The 24,525-nt window shown below is 37.0% G+C and overlaps 2 protein-coding genes across 2 annotated transcripts; both read right to left on the reverse strand.

Annotated features, from left to right (window-relative positions):
• Nucleotides 1-14,638: 14,638 nt before the first annotated feature.
• LOC127898850 (probable LRR receptor-like serine/threonine-protein kinase At3g47570) lies at nucleotides 14,639-16,433 on the reverse strand. Its single transcript, XM_052431341.1, has 2 exons — nucleotides 14,784-16,433; nucleotides 14,639-14,677 (listed from the first exon to the last, which is right to left on the reverse strand). The coding sequence occupies exons 1-2, from the start codon at nucleotides 16,431-16,433 to the stop codon at nucleotides 14,639-14,641; spliced, it is 1,689 nt and encodes a 562-aa protein (XP_052287301.1).
• A 351-nt stretch (nucleotides 16,434-16,784) lies between these two features.
• Nucleotides 16,785-21,155, reverse strand: LOC127898851 (receptor-like protein 46). Its single transcript, XM_052431342.1, has 2 exons — nucleotides 20,891-21,155; nucleotides 16,785-17,020 (listed from the first exon to the last, which is right to left on the reverse strand). The coding sequence occupies exons 1-2, from the start codon at nucleotides 21,153-21,155 to the stop codon at nucleotides 16,785-16,787; spliced, it is 501 nt and encodes a 166-aa protein (XP_052287302.1).
• Nucleotides 21,156-24,525: the final 3,370 nt, after the last annotated feature.

The following is a 24,525-nucleotide window of genomic DNA, read 5'->3' on the forward strand; positions in this document are numbered from 1 at the left end:
ACTTCGAGTTAGCATTTAGTTTAGTCAACAGTTTGTGCTTCGTACATTGTAGGAACAGAAAATTTCAAAATTATTGCGTTCAGGATCGTCTTCAAATGATGTATCCATTTTTAATTATTTAAACATGATGTTTATGTGCTGGATTGATCGTCCTCAAAGTTGTGAATTTGTTCCCTTGTGTTTATATGCTGTAATGATGCTCTTTGTGATTTGTAAGATTGAAAGATTGATTAGATTTCTCCATGGATAATATTAACTCTTGATGCAAAAATGAGAAACAGTGTATTCACAATCCGACCTGACAAAGTCAAACCGACCTAGAATTTATATATGAATTGCAAAAATTTCTCAGTAGATAACATTAACTCTTGATATGAAAATAAGAAACAGGGCATTCACAACCTGGCCTACCAGAGTCGAACAAAACTGCAATTTCTAGTTCGGTTTGGGGCCCCCAACCCCCTCTTTTTTTTTTTTTTGGGAGGGGGGGGGGGGGGGGGAGCTTAACTTTCATGAGATCAAACTATTGAAAAAATATATATATATATCAGATCAGTTGGATAGTTTCCCGCCCACATTACATGTTCTACAATATTCAAAGCCATTTTAGCGACAGAATGAGCAGAGCCATTACAAAGCCTTGAAGTCTACTGTATTGTAGCCTGACTTAGTCTCGTTAGCATCTCTTTTATGTCTGCAATGGTCCAGCAGATCTCAGTTTGACAGCATTTCCTTCCAGTTGCTAGCTCAACAATTTCTTGACAATCATTTTCAACTATCAGTGGCACACAAGCAGCCTTTTCTGCAGTTTCAAGACTCAATTTTGCAGCTTCGGCTTGAGCCAAAACTACGTGCCCATTGAATGCTGACTTTTTCATGGCTGCAGCTATTAGTTTCCCCCTGAATCTCTAATTACTGCCCCCAATCCTGCAATCTGCTCTTTCAGCTTTGTTGCTGCATCCACATTCACCTTAAGAAAACTTGCTGGAGGAGGTTTCCAGGTCTGATTTGCTAGAATTTCTTGACTTGGGATAGAGTTTTTTTTGGGGGGATTTGATTTTTCCAATATAACTCTACTGTTGCTTCAGCTCTCGCCACTGATATATGTAAATCTTCCTTCTTCCATTCAAAGATAAAAAGATTCCGAAAAGTTCCAAATCTGACTTACTTCTCTTTTGTTCCATATTTCGTAGAACACTCAATGAGTCTTGGCTTGCAAGGCATTGCATCTCAGTTGAATAGGTTGTGGTTTTCCATATTTTTTCATAAGCTTTGCAGGTTATGAGGGCATGAGCAACATTTTCTCCTTGTCTGCCGCACCTTTTAGCTATTGGAAGGAGGTTTTGAGCAGCTCTCCAAATGAAAATCTTAATTTTTTCTGGTAAATCCAGCTTCAAAATTGCATTCCACTATGTTATACTCGACTTTGAAGGCCTTGGGCAGTCTGGCATCTTAAGTCTAACTGCAACTTGGTACCTGCTCTTAATTGAGTAGTTGCCATTATCGTAAGACCAAAGAGGTTGATCAGGTCTTGGGATCCTTGGAAGTGGACTTGATATAATGTGATCTGCATCTTCAAGAATAAAATGCTGACAAATCAAGTTTTCCTTCCCCTTGTGTTCCTCATCAATCAAAGCTGATATTGTAGTCTCCAACAGCAGTGTTGGTGTAGACAGTATCTAAAAAATAGTTGATCTAGAAATCCAATTACTTTCATAAATCTATACTTGTTCCCCATTCGCTATTCTCCATTCAAGCCACTATGAAGCACTTGTCTACCCAAAAAAATGCTTCTCTATATAAAGGATGCTTGTGTCCTAACTTGGCATTTAAAAAGTCTGATTTCTTGAAGTGTTGGGCCTGTAAATTCTTTGCCATTAGAGAATTCGAAAACTGTATGAGCCTTCAGCCTAGGAATCCCCAAATGAACTCCGAACATTCTTAGCTCTGGAAAAAATTCTCCAACTACACAAACCTCAATTGTTGTTTCTCTGTGAAACTAAATTAATGTCAAGGCAGGTTAAAGATGTGCGTAGAAGGGTGATGTTAGTTAATTATTTTGCAGTTGACAAAATTGGAAAGAGCGGTGGCTTATCACTAATGTGGAGCTTGGACATTGATGTTAAAGTCACATCCTGCAGTAGACATCATATAGAGATGCAAGTGCAGACGGCAAAAAGGAAGTTTTAGGGATGCACGGGAGTTTTTGGACATCTTGAAACTAATCAAAAGAAGCACACCTGGACTCTTTTGAGAAGGTTGTCAGGATTGTTTTCTCTCCCATGGCTATGTTTTGAGGACTTTAAAGAGATTTTGAATTGTCTTCAATACCTTCAATCTTGTTCTTTCTCTTTCTAGATGATGCTTTAGCATGGAAGAACTTGGTATTCTTGTCCCCTCCCTTTAGCCAATCATCCGTTAATCTTTGTATCTAGTACATCTATTCATCTATCAACATTCTTTGAATCTGTCTCTCAATGTTTATTATTTCATTGCCTCTTTCATACTGGATATTGTTTTCTTAAGCATGCTTAATGTTGCAGACCGTCCAAGTTGCTAGCCCAATTGCCCACAATTCCAGGCCAAGAGCCCAAGACAAGGCCAAGAGTACCAACTTGTCCCGATTCCGAAAATTTCTAGGTAACTCTAGCACACTAAAATTTGTACATATCTAGAATTCTCTACACAACTCTAGCATATGTAAATATCTAGAATTCTAGGCAAGTTGGTAGAATTCTCTAGAACTCTAGGAGCTTGGCAAGCCTCCCTATAAATAGGCATGAAATTTAGCATTTAAGGATCAAGCTTTGAGCAAGCAATGCAAGCACTCTTGTAAGCTGTCTTGTAATATCTCTTGTGAGTAAAACAATTTCTCTTATTCGACTCCATTGCTCTCTTCTCTCTATCTCTCTCAAAACCTTTAGGCTTAGCTAGTCGAGAAGCTCAAAGGCTTACTTAGCAACATTCAGCAAAGGTTGTCTAAGTGCTGCACGGGTTCGTTGCACAAAACACTCATCCTATGACAAGTGGTATCAGAACTAAGGTTTGTACCCACGCAAGTTAGCTCACGAGCAATGGCGAACCCTCCAAATCCAGTGCAAGAGGGCGTTGTTGGTGTGGATGTTCCACCGGAACCAAGCTGCGGCCGTGAGGGAGAACGCGCCTAAGGCAAGACTCGCGGCAAGTCCAAGGCCCCATCTGTTGATGCGTTGGAGCCTCGTGTAGCCACTCTCGAAACTTCATTGTCTGCCACTCAGGACAGCCTCGATGGATTAGAGGAACGAGTGGATGGTCTTGAAGGGAGTTTGCCGACTTCACTATGGCAACAAAGGTCCTCATCCAAGACCAAGCGAACACTCTCAGAGGTGAGTTTCGATCATTTCATGATGAGTTGCTAAAACTTCGCAGCTTTGTTCAAGAAGAACTACGTGTTGTCCATGCGGAAGTGGAGGAAGTCCACTCGGATTGGGCATGGCACAAGCGCACACTCTCCGTTAACATGGCTTCCGCAAGTATGAGTGTTGCGCGGCACATCGTTGTGCCAAAGCCCGACACCTATGATGGCACACGCAATGCCACTATCATAGACAATTTCCTCTTCGGACTAGATCAACACTTCGATGCCATGGGTGTGCTAGATGAGGCATCGAAAATGGGCACAACACCCACCTATCTCTGAGGCGCTGCACAACTATGGTGGCGTCAGAAGCATGGCGAGATGAGTAAAGGCATTTGCACCATCGACACTTGGCCGACTTCAAGTAAGAACCCTGAAAGCAGTTTGCCCCAAGCAACGCTGAAAAGGAAGCGTGGGCGTGCCTACGTCGCCTTAAATAAACGGGTAGTGTCCGTGACTACATCAATGAGTTCACTATCCTCATGCTTGAAATAAGCGACATGTTCGACAAGAACTCACTCTTCTACTTTTAAGACAGCCTTAAGGATTGGGCTAAGATCGAGCTTGATAGGCGTAGCATTTCAACACTTGACAATGTCATTGCTATCGCGGAATCACTCTCCGAATACGCCACCCAATCCAAAGACAAAAGGGCCAGCCAAGGCAAAGGTGGGGGAGAGAGTCGCAAGGACAAGGGCAAAAACCGCAAAAATTAGGGGCAGAAAAAGCCTCCTAGCAATAAGAGCAAGCAAGGAAAATCAGAGGGCAAAAAAGAGGCACCAAAACCGCGAATCTCATGCTTCATATGCAACGATCCTCATTGGGTATGCAATTGTCCGAAGAATAAGTCGTTCAACGCTTTTGCAGCCCAACTCAAGAGCAACCCCACAATGTTCGCGGAGGAACCCCAACTCAGCATGGGTTCTCTCCAACGCCTTGGCGCACTCAATCGCCAATAGCCCGCACTCACGAAGAAAGGGCTTATGTACGTAAGCGCAAAGATAAACGGTCAGTCCGTTCGCATATTGCCAGATACGGGAGCAACGCACAACTTTATGTTCGTAGATGAGGTCAAGCAATTAGGCCTCAAGGCCACCAAGGAATGAGGCACGATGAAGGCAGTGAACTCACCCGCCAAGCCTATTGCGGGTATTGCACAAGGCGTGCACACAACCCTCGGTACATAGAGCGGAAAGCTTGACTTCTCCATCGTGCCTTTGGATGACTTCAAGATGGTCCTCGGCATGGAATTCTTCGATCAAGTCCATGCATTCCCGCTGCTCGTTACAAACTCCCTAAGTACCCTTGACGGGAGTAAAGCATGCACAGTTCCCACGGAACGAGGCAAGTCCGAGGAGAAGACACTCTCGGCCATGAATTCAAAAGGGCTTTTTAGAAGGACCCAAACTTCTTGGTCTCCATTTGGGAACTAAACGAGGAAGGAAAGTACAGAAACTCGCCAAGCCAAGTCCCTCTACAAATATAAGCCATCCTCAACGAGTTCAAGTTCGTGATGCCTCCCGAACTTCCAAAGAAGCTCCCACGTTGACAAAAGGTAGATCATGCGATCAAGTTGGAACAAGACACGAAGCCACCAGCCTTGGTGCCCTACTGCATGGCGCCACTCGAACTTGAAGAGTTGCGGAGACAACTCAAGGACTTGCTGAATGCAGGTTACATTCACCCCTCAAAGGCCCCATTCGGTGCACTGGTCTTCTTCCAAAAGAAAAAGAATGGATCGTTACGGATGTGCATCGACTATCGCGCGCTCAATAAGATAACCATCAAGAACAAGTATCCGATCCCTTTGATCGCGGATTTGTTCGACTAGCTTGGCAAAGCACGATACTTCACCAAACTCGACTTGAACTCCGGATACTACCAAGTGCGCATCGCCAAGGGAGACGAACCGAAGACAGCGTGCACAACAAGGTACGGGTCTTTCGAATTACTTGTCATGCCTTTTGGTCTCATCAATGCACCCGCCACATTTGGCACTCATGAACAAGGTGCTCAAACCATTCCTTGACCGCTTAATAGTCGTGTACTTAGACGATATCGTGGTGTATAACGCCACACTCAAAGAGCATGCCCAACATTTACGACAAGTCCTCCAAGTACTTCGAGATAACGAACTCTTCCTCAAAATGGAGAAGTGCTCATTCGTTCAACAAGAGTTGGAGTTCCTTGGCCACAAGATTGCGGGCGGAAAACTCATGATAGAAAAAGCCAAGGTAAAGGCCATCCTCGAAGAACCTCCCTCAAAAGTGCTTGAGTTTCGTTCATTTCTTAAGTTGGTGAACTACTGCCGACGCTTCATCAAGGGCTACTCAGCCAAGGTGGCACCCTTGACGGATTTTCTCAAGAAAAGCTGAATATGGCATTGGTCCGAAGAGTGCCAACGCGCATTCGAGGAATTGAAGAAGGCATTTCGTAGAACCCGTCCTTGCTCTTTCGGACCACACAAAGCCCTTCGAAATTCAAACGGATGCCTCCGACTTTGTCATAGATGGAGTTTTAATGTAAGAAGGCCACCCCATAGCATTCGAGAGTCGAAAACTAAATGATAAGGAACGCTGCTACACGGTGCAAGAAAAGGAGATGACACCCATCATCCATTGTTTGAGAGTTTGACGACATTACTTGCTTAGCTCACACTTCACAATCATGACGGACAATGTAGCAATAAACTACTTTCAGACACAAAAGAAGTTGAGTCCGAAGCAAGTAAGGTGGCAAGATTTCCTTGCGGAATTCGACTATCGCCTCAAGTATAAGCTGAGTAAAGCCAATGTCGTTGCGGATGCTCTAAGCCGCAAGGCTGAATTGGCAACACTTAGTATGAGCTAACCGAAGTCCGACCTTGTCTCACGCATCAAGGAAGGTCTCCAACAAGACTCGTTAGCAAAGGACTTGTTGGAGAATGTGCTTGAAGGCAAGACAAGGCGATTTTGGCAAGAGGAAAGGCTTCCTCCTCACTAAGGGAGATTGGCTGTTCGTGCAAAGAAGGGAAAATTTACGGAAAGAAGTCATCAATGAGTATCACGACTCCAAGTGGGCTAGTCACCTAGGAATCGAGCGCACCACCGCAGTAGTCCAAGCTTCGTACTTTTGGCCGCACATGAAGGATGGCATCGAGGTATATGTGCGAACTTGTCTTGTGTGCCAATAAGACAAGGTGGATCATCAACTCCCAGCAGGATTATTAGAGCCGCTACCACTCGCAACAAGGCCATGGGAAAGTGTCTCCATAGACTTCATCACATCACTGCTAAAATCCGAAGGGTGCGGTAGCATTATGGTCGTTGTCGACCGTTACAGCAAGCACACCACTTTTATTGCCACACCAGCCGATTACAAAGTTGACGAGGCAGCCCGTCTCTTCATCAAGTACATCGTGAAGCTTTGGGGAGTTTCGAAGAGCATTATGACAGACTGAGACCCTCGGTTCACTGGGCGTTTTTAGACGGAACTCTTCAAGATGTTGGGGACCGATCTCAAGTTCTCAAAAAGCTTCCACCCACAAACGGATGGGCAGACATAATATAAAATTAAGACAATTCAAACAAGATTCATTGGCCATGTAGTTGGATTTTATTTTAACACGGGTCTGGCATTAGCTTAATTAGTGGTAATCTTTAAAAAAAAAGCTAGTTTCTATAAATCGAAAGGGGGAGCTAGTTTCCAAAAAAGGAAAGAGAGGGGAGCGCGACACAAAGAGAGAGATAGAAAGAGAGTTGACCCATTTTGACCCGGATCCGACCCAGAAACCCGCGACCTTGACCCGGCTCCAGCCGCCAATTTCGGCCACCTCACCGACCGAGCTTAGTACCGATCTAAAGCTTGAGTGACGACGATCATTGTTGAGTGTTAGAAAATGTATATTTATAAAGGAGAAAATAATCATTTTACATTTCAAGTCTTTCTAACAACCCTTGCTTTTATGTATTTAAGCCTCTTGTAATTTAATTATGTGTGTTTTATTTTAATTAAGTATTTTATGTATTTTAGGGGCATCATAGCCATTTCACAATAAGCGAGAGATCAAACGGCAAAACAGACATCACTTTTGAATTCAGGACGGTCAAAAACCTTAGGAGGAGAATAAAAGGAAAAATGGTACTGTTCACATGTACGGTACTATTCATATGTACGGTACTGTCTATGTTACTATTCACGATAATGTTCACATAGACGGATCGATGACGTGGCATTGACCGATGACGTGGTATTGACTGATGAGGTGTCATGATCCTGTTGGACTAAAATTCTTATGTATTGTTGATGGTGATGTGGCAGCATATTAGTGGACCAAAAAACGCGCGTACGGTACATACAACACATGAGATTATTTTCAACCAAACCGCGTTACTGTTCAAACCGTGTCACTGTTCAAACCGCGTGGTCAAACCGTGTTACTGTTCAAACCGCATGGTCAAACCGCGTACTGTTCACGCGTACTGTTGACTGATGACGTGGCGCAATCCTGAGCGTCCAAACTGTTTTTAATCCAATGGCCATGATTTACTGAATGTATTTATAAAAAGGGGACCTCTCCCCCCTAATTTGGCATCTCTGAATCTATTTTTGGACTCTGTTTTCTATAATTCTTTCTCTATCTTGTATTTTCTATGTATTTTAATAAATTTCCATTTTGCCCCTAGTTCAATTATGAGTAGCTAATTTTCTTTCAAGCTTGGGTTGAAGGTGAAGTCTCAACATGTGTCATGAGCTTTATTTGGTAAATTTATTTTCTTTTCCCCTCTAGTTTTTGTGGATGTTTTGACTTTTCGTCGACAAATAATAATAGTCTTGTCTAGATACCGACCTGGTTTCACCGGCACCCTAGTACAAAGTTATTATTATTTGGCACGATAAGCCCTTAACACCATATTGATTAGAGTGTGATTCATGAGGTGTGGATTCCCCCCTCATGATTTAATTGGTATTAATAAGGAATATTTAGCCCATGGTGCATGTTGATACAGATCCAGATACCCAAGCACTTCAATTATAATAGTTTTCTCTTCAAATTCTTCTCACCATTTTAATTCAAATTTTAGGATAATTTAAATCACTTCCACCACAAATCCAACCACCCATTTACAAAATTAATTCTACACACAATTAAAATCTACTTCTTCGTGGGATCGACACTCGTCACCATTAGTCTATTCTATAATAGATTCGTGCGCTTGCGAGTTTAATAAAATTTGCACAACAATCATATCCCCGCTGTCATATTCACTGGAAAATAGCTAGAACGCCGGCAATCGAAGCTTGAAAGACCGCGTCTCAACCCGTTTTCGTCGCCGTCAATCTCGCTGGAATTAGGTTGCACCACTGGCTGGGTTCGACTCCTCAAGTCACTAGCTTTCATTTCCGACCAACCACGCCACCTAAAACATTAGTTTTGGCCGTGAACGACTGCCGGAATGCCGGAAAGCTCACAGCTTTGGGAGCACGATCCACCGCCATCTCCGCGCGTGGAAGGTCACCTCCGGCACCGTTGGACTCACCGAGGTCCGAACTATCAGACCTGAGCTTCCTGTCGTCGTTGACTGAAGTCTGGTCACCGTTGACCGGTGGGGCAATTCGGTAATTTCACAAGACTTTAGGGTTAATTTGTAATTTATGAAAATGGTGGATAATTTGGTAATTTTAGGTTAGGGCAGTGAGGTAATTTGAGACTTTGAGGGCAATTCGGTAATTTAAGTTATTAAGGGCATTATGATAATTTCAAACTTCGAGGGTAATTTCGTAAATTCAAAACTTGTGATTAATTTTGTTATCCAAATTGAGGACAATTTGGTAATTTAAGATATTGAGGATGATTCGATAAATTATGATTCCGATGGTAATTCGGTAAATTTCGATGTCAGGGGCATTTTGGTAATTTTTTGACATAAGGGTAGTTTTGAAATTTGATGTATCCGGGAGTTTGGTTTGGAGCTTTATTTCGTATTGTTAGTCGTATTTCATGATACGAATAATAAGTATGTCGTTTATTTAATTAGGAGGACCCGCGAGCGAGAATCAATCCGCAGACGTTGGTGATACCGAGTCTGGACATCGTCACTGTGAGTGGAATATACTAAACCTATTTTCATAGTATATTCTGATTTTACCATACAGTACAACATGTTTTGATGATAAGTACTTGATGCTTTGATTTAATAATTTTCTAGAAAATTGATTTTTATTCTACGTGCTGATATTTATTATTATTGAAAATGAGTTTGATTGATGATTTTATTATCATTTTTTTGAGTAAATGCATGATATTAAAATTGAGTGGATTTGAGATATGTTAAATAAAAAGGCAATGAGATTTCAGATGTGATTATATGTTTATGTACATGTGTATAAAAGGTTGGTTGGAAAATTTAGAAAATTATTGGACAGTACCCTTCTTATTCAGATACAGAGATACATATAATATGAGATGAATACAATGATACAGATGATATGAGATGAGAGGCCTTTGGGCGCCGTCTGAACACACATAGAGGCTTTGGGTCGTGTGTTTGGGTGCTTTTGCCTTTTGGGGGCTTATGCATGCAGTATGATGATTACAGAGATACAGATGTTGAGATACATGAGATATGAGATGACATTTCCCTATCTATCCGTTGTAGCTCCGGAGCATGATGGTTCCCTGATTGCCCGTCCGTCGAGGTCCGGATATGATGAGATCATTCCCCTGGGATACTTGTTTGATGATAGTTTTTGGTATTCAGTATTTGATATCATAAGTATTATGATTTCATTGATTTTGTGCAGATTTATGTAATATTGTTATTTCAGTGCATGATTTGAATTAAATAAGTTTATGTAAGTTCTTATGATATTTTGATGAAATTGATCTGGGAAAGATTTAAGTTATTTTTAAATCAATTTATTTTTCTAAAAACTACTATCCATTCACTGAGTTTTATACTCACCCTATTTTTATTATATTTTTCCCCCCACAGGAGATTTGCAGGTACATCAGTCGACCCAATAACGATAGTTAGATTTAAAATTATGGCCACGTGATGGAGGTAGGAATCATAAATGTTTTGTTGGGACATTTTGAATTGTATAATTTGTTATTTGTGATTAAGGATAAATTATTGTATTCTTGACATTATATATTTGAAGGATATTGCTATTTAAATTGAGAAAGTTGGTTGTGGAGGTTGATTAAATATTGTATTATTTTTTGGAGTATTAATTGTATAAATTGCAGGTTTGGGGATGTAATATTTATATAGGAGACTGCCGAAGTTTTGGTAGAATTCTTAGATATTAGAATTATTATTGATTCGGTTATGCGAGATTAGATAAACTCGTCCTGAAGATTTGGGGCGGGTCGTTTCAACCAAACAAGAAAAAAATAAGTATATCAAGAGAAAAATAACACCTAATAAAAAACCAATTGACACGGGAGTGTTTAGAGACCTATCATGTTTGGAGGTTAACAATGAAGATGAATGTGAACATTTGGAAAGGATAGTCAATGTGGAAAGTAAAAGTCAAAATTAACAGCCCACTTGTTAGAATTAACTGTACTCTTCTAGAAATAGATAAATTATGTATAATATATGGTTGAAAAGATAATTTTGTCTAGTTTTTAAAGAATGTTACAGAATCAAATTTGGACTTCTCTTCTTAAAGAAATTCATGATTTAGTCAGCAAAGGTCACAGCTGTAAGAAATTCAGCAAAAGGCCGCAAGTTTGAATTTACTGACATTGATGCATCAAGTTCTGTCTAACAAGCTTCATATTTCTGGAAATCTCTTTGAGTTAGGAGTTCAACAAATTTTACAGTGTTCGATTTGGAGTTTTCTACGTCAAGAAATGATTAAATGAGTGTTAACTGCTCACATTTGCTGATCAAACCGACCTAGTAGTCAAATTTAATTTTGCTTTATTATATTCCACCTCATGACAGCTAAAACTTTTAATTCTGATTTGATTTGAATTTTAGATAATAGAAATCTTATCTTCAGCTTGGGAGATGTTACAAGTTACCTATATAAATGTATTAAGTTGTAACTTTTAAGAAGGGTGATTTGAAAATATAGTCTAGAAGAGTTCTATTTTTAAAGTCCCTTCTTTAAACTCTGTATCTCTTGGGTGGATTCCTTCGAGTGGTGAGTAAAAAAATCCTGTATCTCTTGTAGGATTTTATTGGGTGGTGAATCTTTATATCCCTTTGTAATCCTCTTGAGTAGTGAGCTTTGTTAGATAATAATAAAAGTTTAGTTTAAAATTCCTGCCGGTGTCACCAAACCTCAAAGAATTAACTAAAAAAAAAAAACTTGTTTTGAGGGTTTTTGCTGGTGGCTTCGGGAAGCCCACGTGGCCTCGATTTCGGCCAAAGCTAGGATGACGGCAGTGAAGGTTGAAGAACTGATGGTATAGTCAACAGTGCGACAGAAATAATGGTGGACGGTTGAAAAGCAGCAACAGACGTGATGCCAACTTTGCCTCTCTCTAGCTCTCGTATATAAACCAAATACTAGGGTAGATGATTCCGATTGGTTGATTGGTGTGAGAGAGACAATGGGTTTGATTTTAGGTGATGAGCAAAGTAATCGGATGAGAGAAATTATGGATTTGAAAGAGGTAACAAATTCTAGAGATTTCCCTTTTGAGAAAGCGAAGAAATCAGATTGGTCAGAGAGAGGGTTGGGGGGGGGGGGGGGAAGGAAAGAAATTTAGGGATTTCTCAAGTTGGGAACCAACATCCCAAGTTGCCTTTCTTTTTCTATTTTCATTGAATATAAAATATCAACAGTCTGATTGTACGGTAGAGAAATCCTTCAATTGAATCTAACATTTTGATTTCTATATTCGGTATGCTGCCGGGCCTTAGTGCCCGCATCGCAGCTTTAGCCTTCATACAATTGATAATATATATATATATTGAATTTACCGACATATTACGAATGGATAATAAATTAAGTGTAAGATCTATAACGTGGATCTAGTAAACGGCAGTTTTATGGATCAACAATAATCCTAATTTTCTTTTCTAATTCTGTGAGCGGATAATAATATAGTAACAAACTCTTATACAAATTTATTTTGTACAAGCTGATGTGGCATGATTAAATTAGTTGAATTAAATCTCTTATCTCACAAGATTTGTTTTTTTATTTTAATTTTTCTTTCAACTAATGAATTAAAGTTTGTGGCTGTATCATCACTCTTCATGAGCAAGCAAGAATTGTTTTGTTTTGCTCCATTGAAAGGAATAGTAAATGGCTTGCCTAGCTTTGAGCAAAGTATTTAAGTGCCATTTCTCAATCTACCAGCTCTGGTATTGACAAAATGCAGTATGCACATAAGCTGATTATAGTAAACAAGTGGGCAAGAGTTCTCTATAGAAAATTAATGGGACTCAATTGCATAACAACAAATGACCTTAGAAATTGAATAAGATGCAGCAAATTGACCAAGTGGAACCATAGCTAATTTAGAATGAATATTTGAAAATGAGACAAGGCAAGATCACACGATGGCGTAGCTAAGGAAAACAGACTCAGCAATGACGCACGAATTAAAAGTTAGATAAGACTCGTACACACTATTATTGAAGGCATTCATTGCAAAGATTATAATTCACTACCAGTGACAAAAAAGAAAATCAATTTGATTTTCTCATACGCCTAGCTCTTGAACATTTTAAAGCAACAAGTATCTAAGTTTTAAGAATCCCATTACAATTTCCTTTGCATTTATTCAAAGATTTGGTGATTCTACAGTACACTCCATTGCCAAATTGAAGACAAAGGACACACGTTGCTCTTTGGTCATAAAATGTTTGTCCTCCCGAGTTAGTAGATTTGCATCAACAACTGTCATAACTTAAATGAGTAGCGAATCATTAACCCAACACTTTAATCTCATTTCTCTAGAAAAAATTTCATATGTGGTTTTCAGTGCAATATATATTCTTTTCTAATTTTACGCGCAAGTAAGAATATCATTTGAAAAGGAACTGTAAATAGCTTCCCTAGTTTTGAGCAAAGTAGTTAGGTCATTTGACATATAATAAGGTCCATTTCTCAATCTGCCAGCTTTGGTTTTCATAAAATGAAATATACGCATAAACTGACGGGTATAAAACTAAATGCACTAAAATTTTCAATTCTTCTGAATCCTACAAAACATTCATAATTTTCCACACATGAAGCAAAAGAACAATAATTAAATCACACTTACCTAATTATAGCAAATGAAAGCCCAGATTTTCCCTATAGAAAAAATATAAATATAACTAAACCTAAACAAATGGCAGAAAACTCTATGGAAACATAAAGGGACTCAAATTGCACAATAACAAATCACCTTAGAAATTGAATAAGAGGCAGCAAACTAACCAAGTGTCAAATCCGTTCCCTTCTGAATCATAGCTAATTTAGAATGAATATTTGAAAGTGAGAGAATGCAGGATCATATAGGGGCACAACAACCAAGGAAAGCAAACCTAGCATTCGCAGGAATTAAAAGTTAGACAACATCTATACACACAATTATTGGAGGTATTCATTGCAAAGATTATAGATCATTACCAGTGAAAGAAAAGGAAATCAATTTGAGTGTCACATGCTTCTACTGGTTAACATTTTTAAGCAATGAGTCTCTAATTTTTATGAGTCTTGTTACAATTTCTTTTGTATTGATTCTCTCCTCTGGTGATTCTACAACACACTTCATAGCCAAATCGAAGACAAATGACACGCATTGCTCTTTGGTCACAAAATGTTTGTCCTCCTGACTTAATAGATTTGCATCAACAACTTCCATAACTGAAATAGGTAGCAAGTCATTAACCCAACGCTTTAATGTCATTTCTCCAGAAAAAATTTCATCTGTGGGTTTCTTCCGGGTAAATGTTTCTATTAACATAATTCCAAAGCTGTAAACATCCCCATTTGTAGATACTCGTCCTTCTCTTCCATACTCTATGGATTGCAACAGTTACATAGTAAGATAATATAATTTATAATACTATGCATAAATGAAGATCAAAATAAATAAATAAACATATCAGAAAGTATTAAAGAAATGAAAAAAATATTTATTATGTAACGAACCTGGTGCCATATAGCCTATGGTGGCAAGTGTTTGTGTTCGAGTCAAAGATTGATCTTCTTTGTATAAGGGCTTTGCCATGCCAAAATCACTCAAATGAGCAACCATATTATCATCTAACAATACATTGTTAGGCTTTAAGTCACAATGAATTATTGGGACTGAATAACCAAAGTGCAGATATTCCAAAGCTGATGCAACATCTATCATTATGTTCAATCTTTGAAAAATATCCAAAATGTAGTTGCTCGAATACAAACACTCCTCTAGACTTCCATGAGGCATGTATTCTAATACCAATGCTTTAAAATCATCATTTGAACAACTGCTAATGATTTTTATAAGGTTTCGATGGCGAATAAGTTTCATCATGTCACATTCATTATCAAAACTCTTAAATGCTTCTCTATATTGTAGGTCAAAAACCTTCACTGCAACCTCCATCCCATCCTGAATTCTTGCCTTATAAATAGAGCCAATACCTCCTCTACCGATTATATTGTTTGCACTAAATCCATTTGTAGCATGAAAAAGTTCAAGGTATGTAAACCTTCTCTGATTTGCTAATGGTGGCATATTAGCATCATTTAGTAGTGGCTTCCCTCTCTTTCGATATCGTAAAATTAACAAAATCACTACCATCATAAATATAGTACTCAATGGCAAGACAATCCCTATGAGAAGATCATTTTTCCTTGATGTGTGGTGGATTCCAGTTCTACATGGTGGGACGTGCAGATTGGGCATACCACACAATAATTCATTTCCCTTGAATGATTCAATTGAGAAATTTCTAAAAGGTCCCTCTCTAGGAATCTCTCCTTCTAGCTTATTGAAAGAAACATTTATATGTTGGAGATCTAATAGTTTCTCTAAAGATATAGGAATAGCTCCAGAGAGATTATTATTGGATAAATCTAAGGATTTCAAGTTTATCAAACCACCAATGAAATCAGGAATTGAGCCTTGTAATCTATTATATTCTAAAAAGAGATATTGTAGATCTTTTAGGCCTCCAATTGTTGTTGGGATAGCACCCGAAAAATTATTCATCGACAAATCTATTTGTACCAAAACCTCCAAATTTCCAATCTCTGATGGGAGGGGGATAGTAAAAGAATTTGAAGACAAGTTAAGGTACAAGATGTACTTAAGGTTCCATAAAGTTAAAGGAATATAAGTTAACTGATTGGAGCCCAAATAAAGCTTCCTTAGATTAGTGAGATTGCCAAAGCATGATGGGACGAATCCAGAAAGCTTATTGTCGCCCAAGTCCAACTGAAACAGTGCAGCTAAACGACATAGATCATATGGGATTGATCCTTCCAATTGATTATCTTCCAAACCCAATAATTGAAGCTTTTGTAATTTGCCGAGAGCAATCGAAATTGATCCATTCAATTTGTTTCCTCCTAAATAAATTGCTATCAAGTTGGTCAAGTTGTTGATCTCTTCAGGAATACTACCACTAATGTTGCAATTGAACATACCAATGACTTCTATAGATTGAGAAAGATTGCCTATAGCCCTTGGAAGAATGCCACCTAGTGGATTACTAGAAAAGCTAAAATACTCCAAATACTTACAATTTGACAACGAGGATAGAAAGCTCAATTCTGGAGTTGAAGATGTCAAATAATTATCATTTAAACCAAGCCGCTTAAGGTTTCTTAAGTTGCCAAATGTGTTGGGAATAAAGCCAGAGAAAGAGTTCTTCTGCAACTCTAGTGTGGAGAGCTTAGAAGCATTGAAGATGAAACTAGGAATTGTGCCACAAAAATTATTACCCCACAGGATAAGTTCTTCGAGATTTGGAAGTTGGATGTCTGCGCTTGATGGAAGTCTTCCCGAGAGTGAGTTACTATAAAGATAAAGTGATTTGAGTGTTGACACATTGAAGATTGTAGCTGGGACAACACCAACTAATTTGTTAAAACCAAACGCCATCAATTCCAGATTATGGAGATTACCGATTTCATGTGGTATCTCACCTGTATTTTGAAAGAAATAATTCAATTTTATTTTAAATAGAAAATTGTACACTTTTATATATTGAATTATTGGATTCGTTATTGTCATTGGTATTGAAGATATTCTGAATTATGATATTGAGCATAATTGATTAAGGTAAAATATCACACAAGTGGGTATAACATAAACTATAATAAGACGCACCTTGGATTCTGTTATACTAAAGATCTAACTTTTCAAGCTTGGTCAAGTTACCGATTTCCTTTGGTATGCCTCCAGAGAAATTATTGAACCGCAAAAGTAAGATTCGCAAATAGCTGCAATTTGCTAGATCGGAGGGTATTTCGCCATAAACATATTGTTGGACAAATAAAGTTCTTCCAGAAAAGGAAGATTGTGGAAAACATTTGTAGGGAGTTCAGCAGATAGTCTATTGGAACTCAAATCAAGAAATTGTAGAAGAGGCATCTTGAATTTGAAAGAGGGGACAGAACCAGAGAGTTGGTTATCACTGAGATCAAGCCATTGCAGCTGAAATAGATGTCCAGCGTAAGGAATGGTGCCTGTTTAAGAAATTTTTTATTAATAGACTATCTACTATGACATAATTTACAAAATTCTGCATAATCTCATAGATTTCTAACAAATAACAAGCTTGTTTCTGACTTCTTCTTGTCTACTACTTGTTGTATCACTAACTTTTAAACTTTTGATATAGACACGAGCAAAAAAGAAACATTGCCAATTAATTCTTAATTCTTTTACGAATTTATGTAATGGAATTAGATTAAAATTGGACGCATTATTGTCATTGGTATTCAAGAGATTCTAACTTATAATATTGAGCATCATTGATTAAGGTAAAATATCACACGAGTGGTATAACATAAACTCTAATAAGACGCACCTTGGAGTCTATTATACTGAAGATCTAACTTTTCAAGCTTGGTCAAGTTACTGATTTCCTTTGGTATGGCTCCAGAGAAATTATTGAACTGCAAAACTAAGATTCGCAAATAGCTGCAATTTGCTATATCGGAGGGTATTTCGCCATAAAACATATTTTTGGACAAATAAAGTTCCTCCAGAAAAGGAAGATTGTTGCAAAATTTTGCAGGGAGTTCAGCAGATAGTCTATTGGAACTCAAATCAAGAAATCGTAGAAGTGGCATCTTGAATTTGAAAGAGGGGAGAGAACCAAAGAGTTGGTTAACACTGAGATCAAGCCATTGCAGCTGAAATAGATGTCCAGCGTAAGGAATTGTGCCTGTTTAAGAAATTGTTTATTAATAGACTATCTGCTATAACATAATTTACAAAATTCTGCATAATCTCATAGATTTCTAACAAATAACAAGCTTGTTTCTGACATCTGCTTCACTACTACTTCTTGTATCACTAACTTTTAAACTTTTGTTATAGACACGAGCAAAAAAAAGAACATTGCCAATTAGTTCTTAATTTTTTTACGAATTTATGTAATGGAATTAGATTAAAATTGGATGCATTATTGTCATTGGTATTCAAGATACTCTAACTTATAATACTGAGCATAATTGATTAAGGTAAAAAATCACACGAGTGGGTATAACATAAACTATAATAAGATGCACCTTGGAGTCTGTTATACTGAAGATCTAACTTTTAAGGCTTGGTCAAGTTACTGATTTCCTTTGGTATGGCTCCAGAGAAATTATTGAACTGCAATACTAAGATTCGCAAATAGCTGCAATTTGGTGTATCGGAGGGTATTTCGCCATAAAACATATTGTTGGACAAATAAAGTTCTTCCAGAAAAGGAAGATTGTGGAAAACATTTGTAGGGACGTCAGCAGATAGTCTATTGGAACTAAAATCAAGAAATTGTAGAAGAGGCATCTTGAATTTGAAAGAGGGGAGAGAACCAGAGAGTTGGTTATCACTGAGATCAAGCCATTGCAGCTGAAATAGATGTCCAGCGTAAGGAATCCTGCCTGTTTAAGAAATTTTTTATTAATAGACTATCTGCTATAACATAATTTGCAAAATTCTGCATAATCTCATAGATTGCTAACAAATAACAAGGTTGTTTCTGACTTCTGCTTCTCTACTACTTGTTGTATCACTAACTTTTAAACTTTTGTTATAGACACGAGCAAAAAAAGAACATTGCCAATTATTTCTTAATTTTTTTACGAATTTATGTAATGGAATTAGATTAAAATTGGATGCATTATTGTCATTGGTATTCAAGATATTCTAACTTATAATACTGAGCATAATTGATTAAGGTAAAATATCACACGAGTGGGTATAACATAAACTATAATAAGATGCACCTTGGAGTCTGTTATACTGAAGATCTAACTTTTCAAGCTTGGTCAAGTTACTGATTTCCTTTGGTATGGCTCCAGAGAAATTATTGAACTGCACTACTAAGATTCGCAAATAGCTGCAATTTGGTGTATCGGAGGGTATTTCGCCATAAAACATATTGTTGGACAAATAAAGTTCTTCCAGAAAAGGAAGATTGTGGAAAACATTTGTAGGGAGTTCAGTAGATAGTCTATTGGAACTCAAATCAAGAAATTGTAGAAGAGGCATCTTGAATTTGAAAGAGGGGAGAGAACCAGAGAGTTGGTTATCACTGAGATCAAGCCATTGCAGCTGAAATAGATGTCCAGCGTAAGGAATCGTGCCTGTTTAAGAAATTGTTTACTAATAGACTATCTGCTATAACATAATTTCTAAAATTCTGCATAATCTCATAGATTTCTAACAAATAACAAGCTTGTTTCTGACTTCTGCTTCTCTACTACTTGTTGTATCACTAACTTTTAAACTTTTGTTATAGACACGAGCAAAAAAGGAACATTGCCAATTATTTCTTAATATTTTTACAAATTTATGTAATGGAATTAGATTAAAATTGGATGCATTATTGTCATTGGTATTCAAGATATTCTAACTTATAATACTAAGCATCATTGATTAAGGTAACATATCACACGAGTGGGTATAACATAAACTATAATAAGATGCACCTTGGAGTCTGTTATACTGAAGATCTAACTTTTCAAGCTTGGTCAAGTTACTGATTTCCTTTGGTATGGCTCCAGGGAAATTATTGAACTTCAATACTAAGATTCGCAAATAGCTGCAATTTTGTGTATCAGAGGGTATTTCGCCATAAAACATATTGTTGGACAAATAAAGTTCTTCCAGAAAAGGAAGATTGTGGAAAACATTTGTAGGGAGTTCAACAGATAGTCTATTGGAACTCAAATCAAGAAATTGTAGAAGAGGCATGTTGAATTTGAAAGAGGGGAGAGAACCAGAGAGTTGGTTATCACTGAGATCAAGCCATTGCAGCTGAAGTAGATGTCCAACGTAAAGAATCGTGCCTGTTTAAGAAATTGTTTATTAATAGACTATCTGCTATAACATAATTTACAAAATTCTGCACAATCTCATAGATTTCTAACAAATAACAAGCTTGTTTCTGACTTCTGCTTCTCTGCTACTTGTTGTATCACTAACTTTTAAACTTTTGTTATAGACACGAGCACAAAAGGAACATTGCAAATTATTTCTTAATTTGTTTACAAATTTATGTAATGGAATTAGATTAAAATTGGATGCATTATTGTCATTGGTATTCAAGATATTCTAGCTTATAATACTAAGCATCATTGATTAAGGTAACATATCACACGAGTGGGTATAACATAAACTATAATAAGATGCACCTTGGAGTCTATTATACTGAAGATCTAACTTTTCAAGCTTGGTCAAGTTACTGATTTCCTTTGGTATGGCTCCAGAGAAATTATTGAACCGCAATACTAAGATTCGCAAATAGCTGCAATTTGCTGTATCGGAGGGTATTTCGCCATAAAACATATTGTTGGACAAATAAAGTTCTTCCAGAAAAGGAAGATTGTGGAAAACATTTGTAGGGAGTTCAGCAGATAGTCTATTGGAACTCAAATCAAGAAATTGTAGAAGAGGCATCTTGAATTTGAAAGAGGGGAGAGAGCCAGAGAGTTGGTTATCACTGAGATCAAGCCATTGCAGCTGATATAGATGTCCAGCGTAAGGAATCGTGCCTGTTTAAGAAATTTTTTATTAATAGACTATCTGCTATAACATAATTTACAAAATTCTGCATAATCTCATAGATTTCTAACAAATAACAAGCTTGTTTCTGACTTCTGCTTCTCTACTACTTGTTGTATCACTAACTTTTAAACTTTTGTTATAGACACGAGCAAAAAAGGAACATTGCCAATTATTTCTTAATTTTTTTACGAATTTATGTAATGGAATTAGATTAAAATTGGATGCATTATTGTCATTGGTATTCAAGATATTCTAACTTATAATACTGATCATCATTGATTAAGGTAAAATATCACACGAGAGGGTATAATATAAACTATAATAAGATGCACCTTGGAGTTTGTTATACTGAAGATCTAACTTTTCAAGCTTGGTCAAGTTACTGATTTCCTTTGGTATGGCTCCAGAGAAATTATTGAACTGCAAAACTAAGATTCGCAAATAGCTGCAATTTGCTATATCGGAGGGTATTTCGCCATAAAACATATTTTTGGACAAATAAAGTTCTTCCAGAAAAGGAGGATTGTTGCAAAAATTTGCAGGGAGTTCAGCAGATAGTCTATTGGAACTCAAATCAAGAACTTGTAGAAGAGGCATCTTGAATTTGAAAGAGGGGAAAGAACCAGAGAGTTGGTTATCACTGAGATCAAGCCATTGCAGCTGAAATAAATGTCCAGCGCAAGGAATGGTGCCTGTTTAAGAAACTGTTTATTAATAGACTATATGCTATAACATAATTTACAAAATTCTGCATAATCTCATAGATTTCTGACAAATAACAAGATAATGTTAAATAGTGGAATGACATGACATGTCCCCATAAGAGAATTTGTAATGGGAGATGTAAAATTACGAAGAAGATGAAGATTTCACATGTGCATATCGTTAGGGAAGTGACCTGTCAAGTTATTTCGTGACAAATCTAATCTCGATAAAGAAGAAAGACTGAAGATTGATGAAGGAATGGTTCCAGTTAAGAAATTATTTTGTAACCATAACTCCTCTTATTTCGTCAAGATTCCCCAGCTCCTCTGGAATTTCTCCTAAAATCCATGAGTAACAAATGCGTTAACTGTTTTAACTTATTAACCGGCACTCAAGAAGAAAAAAAGGAACTAAAAAAAGTTTTTGCCTGAAGAAAGATAAAAAAAATTTACTCATAGAATTAAATAATTATTGGCTGACAGGATTAATAAAAGTGAGACATTATAAATTTTCATCAACTAATTAAACTCGTTGATCATACCTTGGAGTTTGTTCCCTCGAAGATATAACCTCATAAGCTTTGTCACGTTGCCAATTTCTTTTGGTATGGTCCCAGAAAAAATCATTGAGCGATAAAGATGTCTCTCGCAGCCGTTTGCAGCTTGATAAAGTGGATGGTATCTTGCCATGAAACATGTTACTTTTAAGAAATAGGGATTCCAAGTTGGAAAGGTGATTGCAAAAATTTGGTGGGAGTTCGCCAAATAGTGCATTGTTTATAAAATTAATAGAAAGTAAAGAAGACATGTTGAAGATAGAGGCGGGAATGGAACCCGAAAACCAATTAAAACTAAGATCAAGTGTTTGAAGAGATGAAAGATTCCCAAGTTCAGAAGGGATAGTGACTGTGAGATTTAACCCAGATATATTCAAGGCTGTGACTCTATAAGTACGGACATCACAAGTGATGCCCGTCCAATTACAGACAGAGCTGCTTGTGTTCCAATTTCTAGCCAAGAAATTGGCTGGATCATCAGTTATATGACCTTTCAGGGCAAGAAGGGCTTGTTGGTCTGTGGTAATACTAGTAGTGTTGGCTGATGCAATCATGAAGGAAAGAATCAAGCAATGGAGTAAGAGAAATCTGATCATAATTCGGGCAAAAGGAATTCTTTCCATGAGACTAGAATATTTAGATTGTAAGTGTGTGCTTACTTGGATTGATGATGCAAGAACACTCATTACTGGTTCCAAGTGTATATAGTGAAATCGAAATTTCGAAGAAGCAGCAAGAAAGAAAATAGAGGAGTGAAAAGACTCTGCCCATAACTTGTTGAAAGGTGCAAGAATTTTATGTGGACCGCTGCGTCAAGCCAGTCCTTCAGGTCTAGAGATGGCAAAATCCTTGGCCGGGTCCGGGTATTGCCATGACCGGACCCTACCCGGATGCAACCGGTCCGGGCCGGGTTTTAATCCGGGTACCCGAATTTTATATTTTTTAATATTTTATGTGTATATATTTTTTATTTTTTGGTAATTTTGTAAGTTTTAAATTTATTTCAATAAAATTTGACATGAAAATGTAAACTTTAAGTGTTTAAAACTTTATATATGTATAATAAATGAGTCAAATAAATATAAAATATTTAAAATAATATATATTTTATAATTTTTTTAATAAAATCCGGGTTCCGGATTTATCAAGTGATGCCCAAGACCGACCCGACTTCATACCCAGGCCGGGTAACGCCCAGGTACGATCCGGATCTGGACCGGGCGGGTATTTTTGCCACCTCTATTCAGGTCCACACTCCAGAACAATAGATCGTAATGAATGATTGTAGTAAGTTTTGTTTTTCTTTATAATCATCGTATTAATTTATTCCCTATGATCAGACTTGTAACTCATAACTTTTATACAAATTCCTAATGATGAATTTCATAATCTCGTGAGTTTGGAGCAAATATGGTTAAAGGATATAATATTAAGTTTTAATATTACAACTGTTACAAGGTAGCTGAGTCCTATTTCTATATTTTTTTTTCTGAATTTGAGATAATATACTAGTCCTGAAAAACATTGTACGAACTGATGGTGTCACTTTCATCAAAGTATTGGCCGTCGGGTAAAAAAGTTCTTCGTGGGTCAACGAGGACGTCATGAGTTGACGACAAATTGTCCAAGTCAATGAAAGACGAGATAATGAAACCGATTATTATTTTTATACAAGTGTTCATATTCATTGAAAGAATTTAACAGTTCTAAATGGGACAATAGATGTTTGAGTGTTTTTGCTATTGGTATGATCATTCAAGGATTTACAAGTGCCAATAAAAATATAACCATAAAGGAAAAAAATGTGCCTTCAATTGTATATGTGAGGGACACTCATTTTTTATCTTTAACTTGAATTGTTTTTTTTTTTTCCAACCCTCCAAATTATGAATATCTCATGTGGAAATTGGAAATTTCTATCACCTATGATTGGCTAATATGGAAATTCTCTTTCAGCAATATATAATTCTCTTTTAAAAAGGAGAAAATTGGCCTGTTAGTTATGCGTGCTTTATGTGTTACAATGAGCACTATTTTCATTTCGCTTTCATTAGGGATGATGACAAAACTAAATTTTTAAAATTTTCTCCGAAATTTTTTTTTTTTTTTGCAAAGGCGTCAAGTGCATGCAATCCTACAGAATTTCATAATAATAATAAACAAGCAAGAGATTGAGATTGAACGGCGATTAAATAAAGAGCAAATGCAAGAGCAAAAGAAAGAAAGCTCGTTTTCAAAAAAATAATGTTTATACTACTTTCATTTGCGAAAATTATCGAAATAAATTCAACAGTTAATTCATGCGTACAGAGTAATTTATTTGCATTACGATTGAGAATGAGATTGAAAGGTTGTGCTTTTAATTCATGACTGTTGTGAGATGATGTCAATAGTTATCAAATATAAGAATACGTGTAAATAATAATTATTTCATGGTTGTTGTGAGAAAGTTGTTTACGACTCAAAAAATTGTTTTTTTCTTTTTTAAAGAAAATTAGTGCCCAATATATTTGTTTTCCTTTATAATCATATTTGTATTGGATAGGGATTTATTGCTATGATCGAACTTCCAATCTCATAACTTTTATACAAATTTCTAGTAATGAATTTCGTAATTCTATTAGAAATGTTATTATCTTGAGTTTGGAGCAATTACGGTCAAAGGATATAATTAAATTTTACAATTTATAACAGACCCAAGAAGAG

Source organism: Citrus sinensis, chromosome 7, assembly GCF_022201045.2.
Source record: "Citrus sinensis cultivar Valencia sweet orange chromosome 7, DVS_A1.0, whole genome shotgun sequence".
Lineage (NCBI taxonomy): Eukaryota > Viridiplantae > Streptophyta > Magnoliopsida > Sapindales > Rutaceae > Citrus > Citrus sinensis.

Coding starts and splice junctions, on each gene's coding strand:
- LOC127898850 (XM_052431341.1), bottom strand. CDS start 16,433: ATGGCGTTTGGTTTTAACAAATTAGTTGGTGTTGTCCCAGCTACAATC. Junction 14,678..14,783: donor ATGATGATTTTAAAGCATTG/GTATTAGAATAC, acceptor ATGTTGCATCAG/CTTTGGAATATCTGCACTTT.
- LOC127898851 (XM_052431342.1), bottom strand. CDS start 21,155: ATGCCTCTTCTACAAGTTCTTGATTTGAGTTCCAATAGACTATCTGCT. Junction 17,021..20,890: donor TCAGTATAACAAACTCCAAG/GTGCATCTTATT, acceptor TTTCTTAAACAG/GCACCATTCCTTACGCTGGA.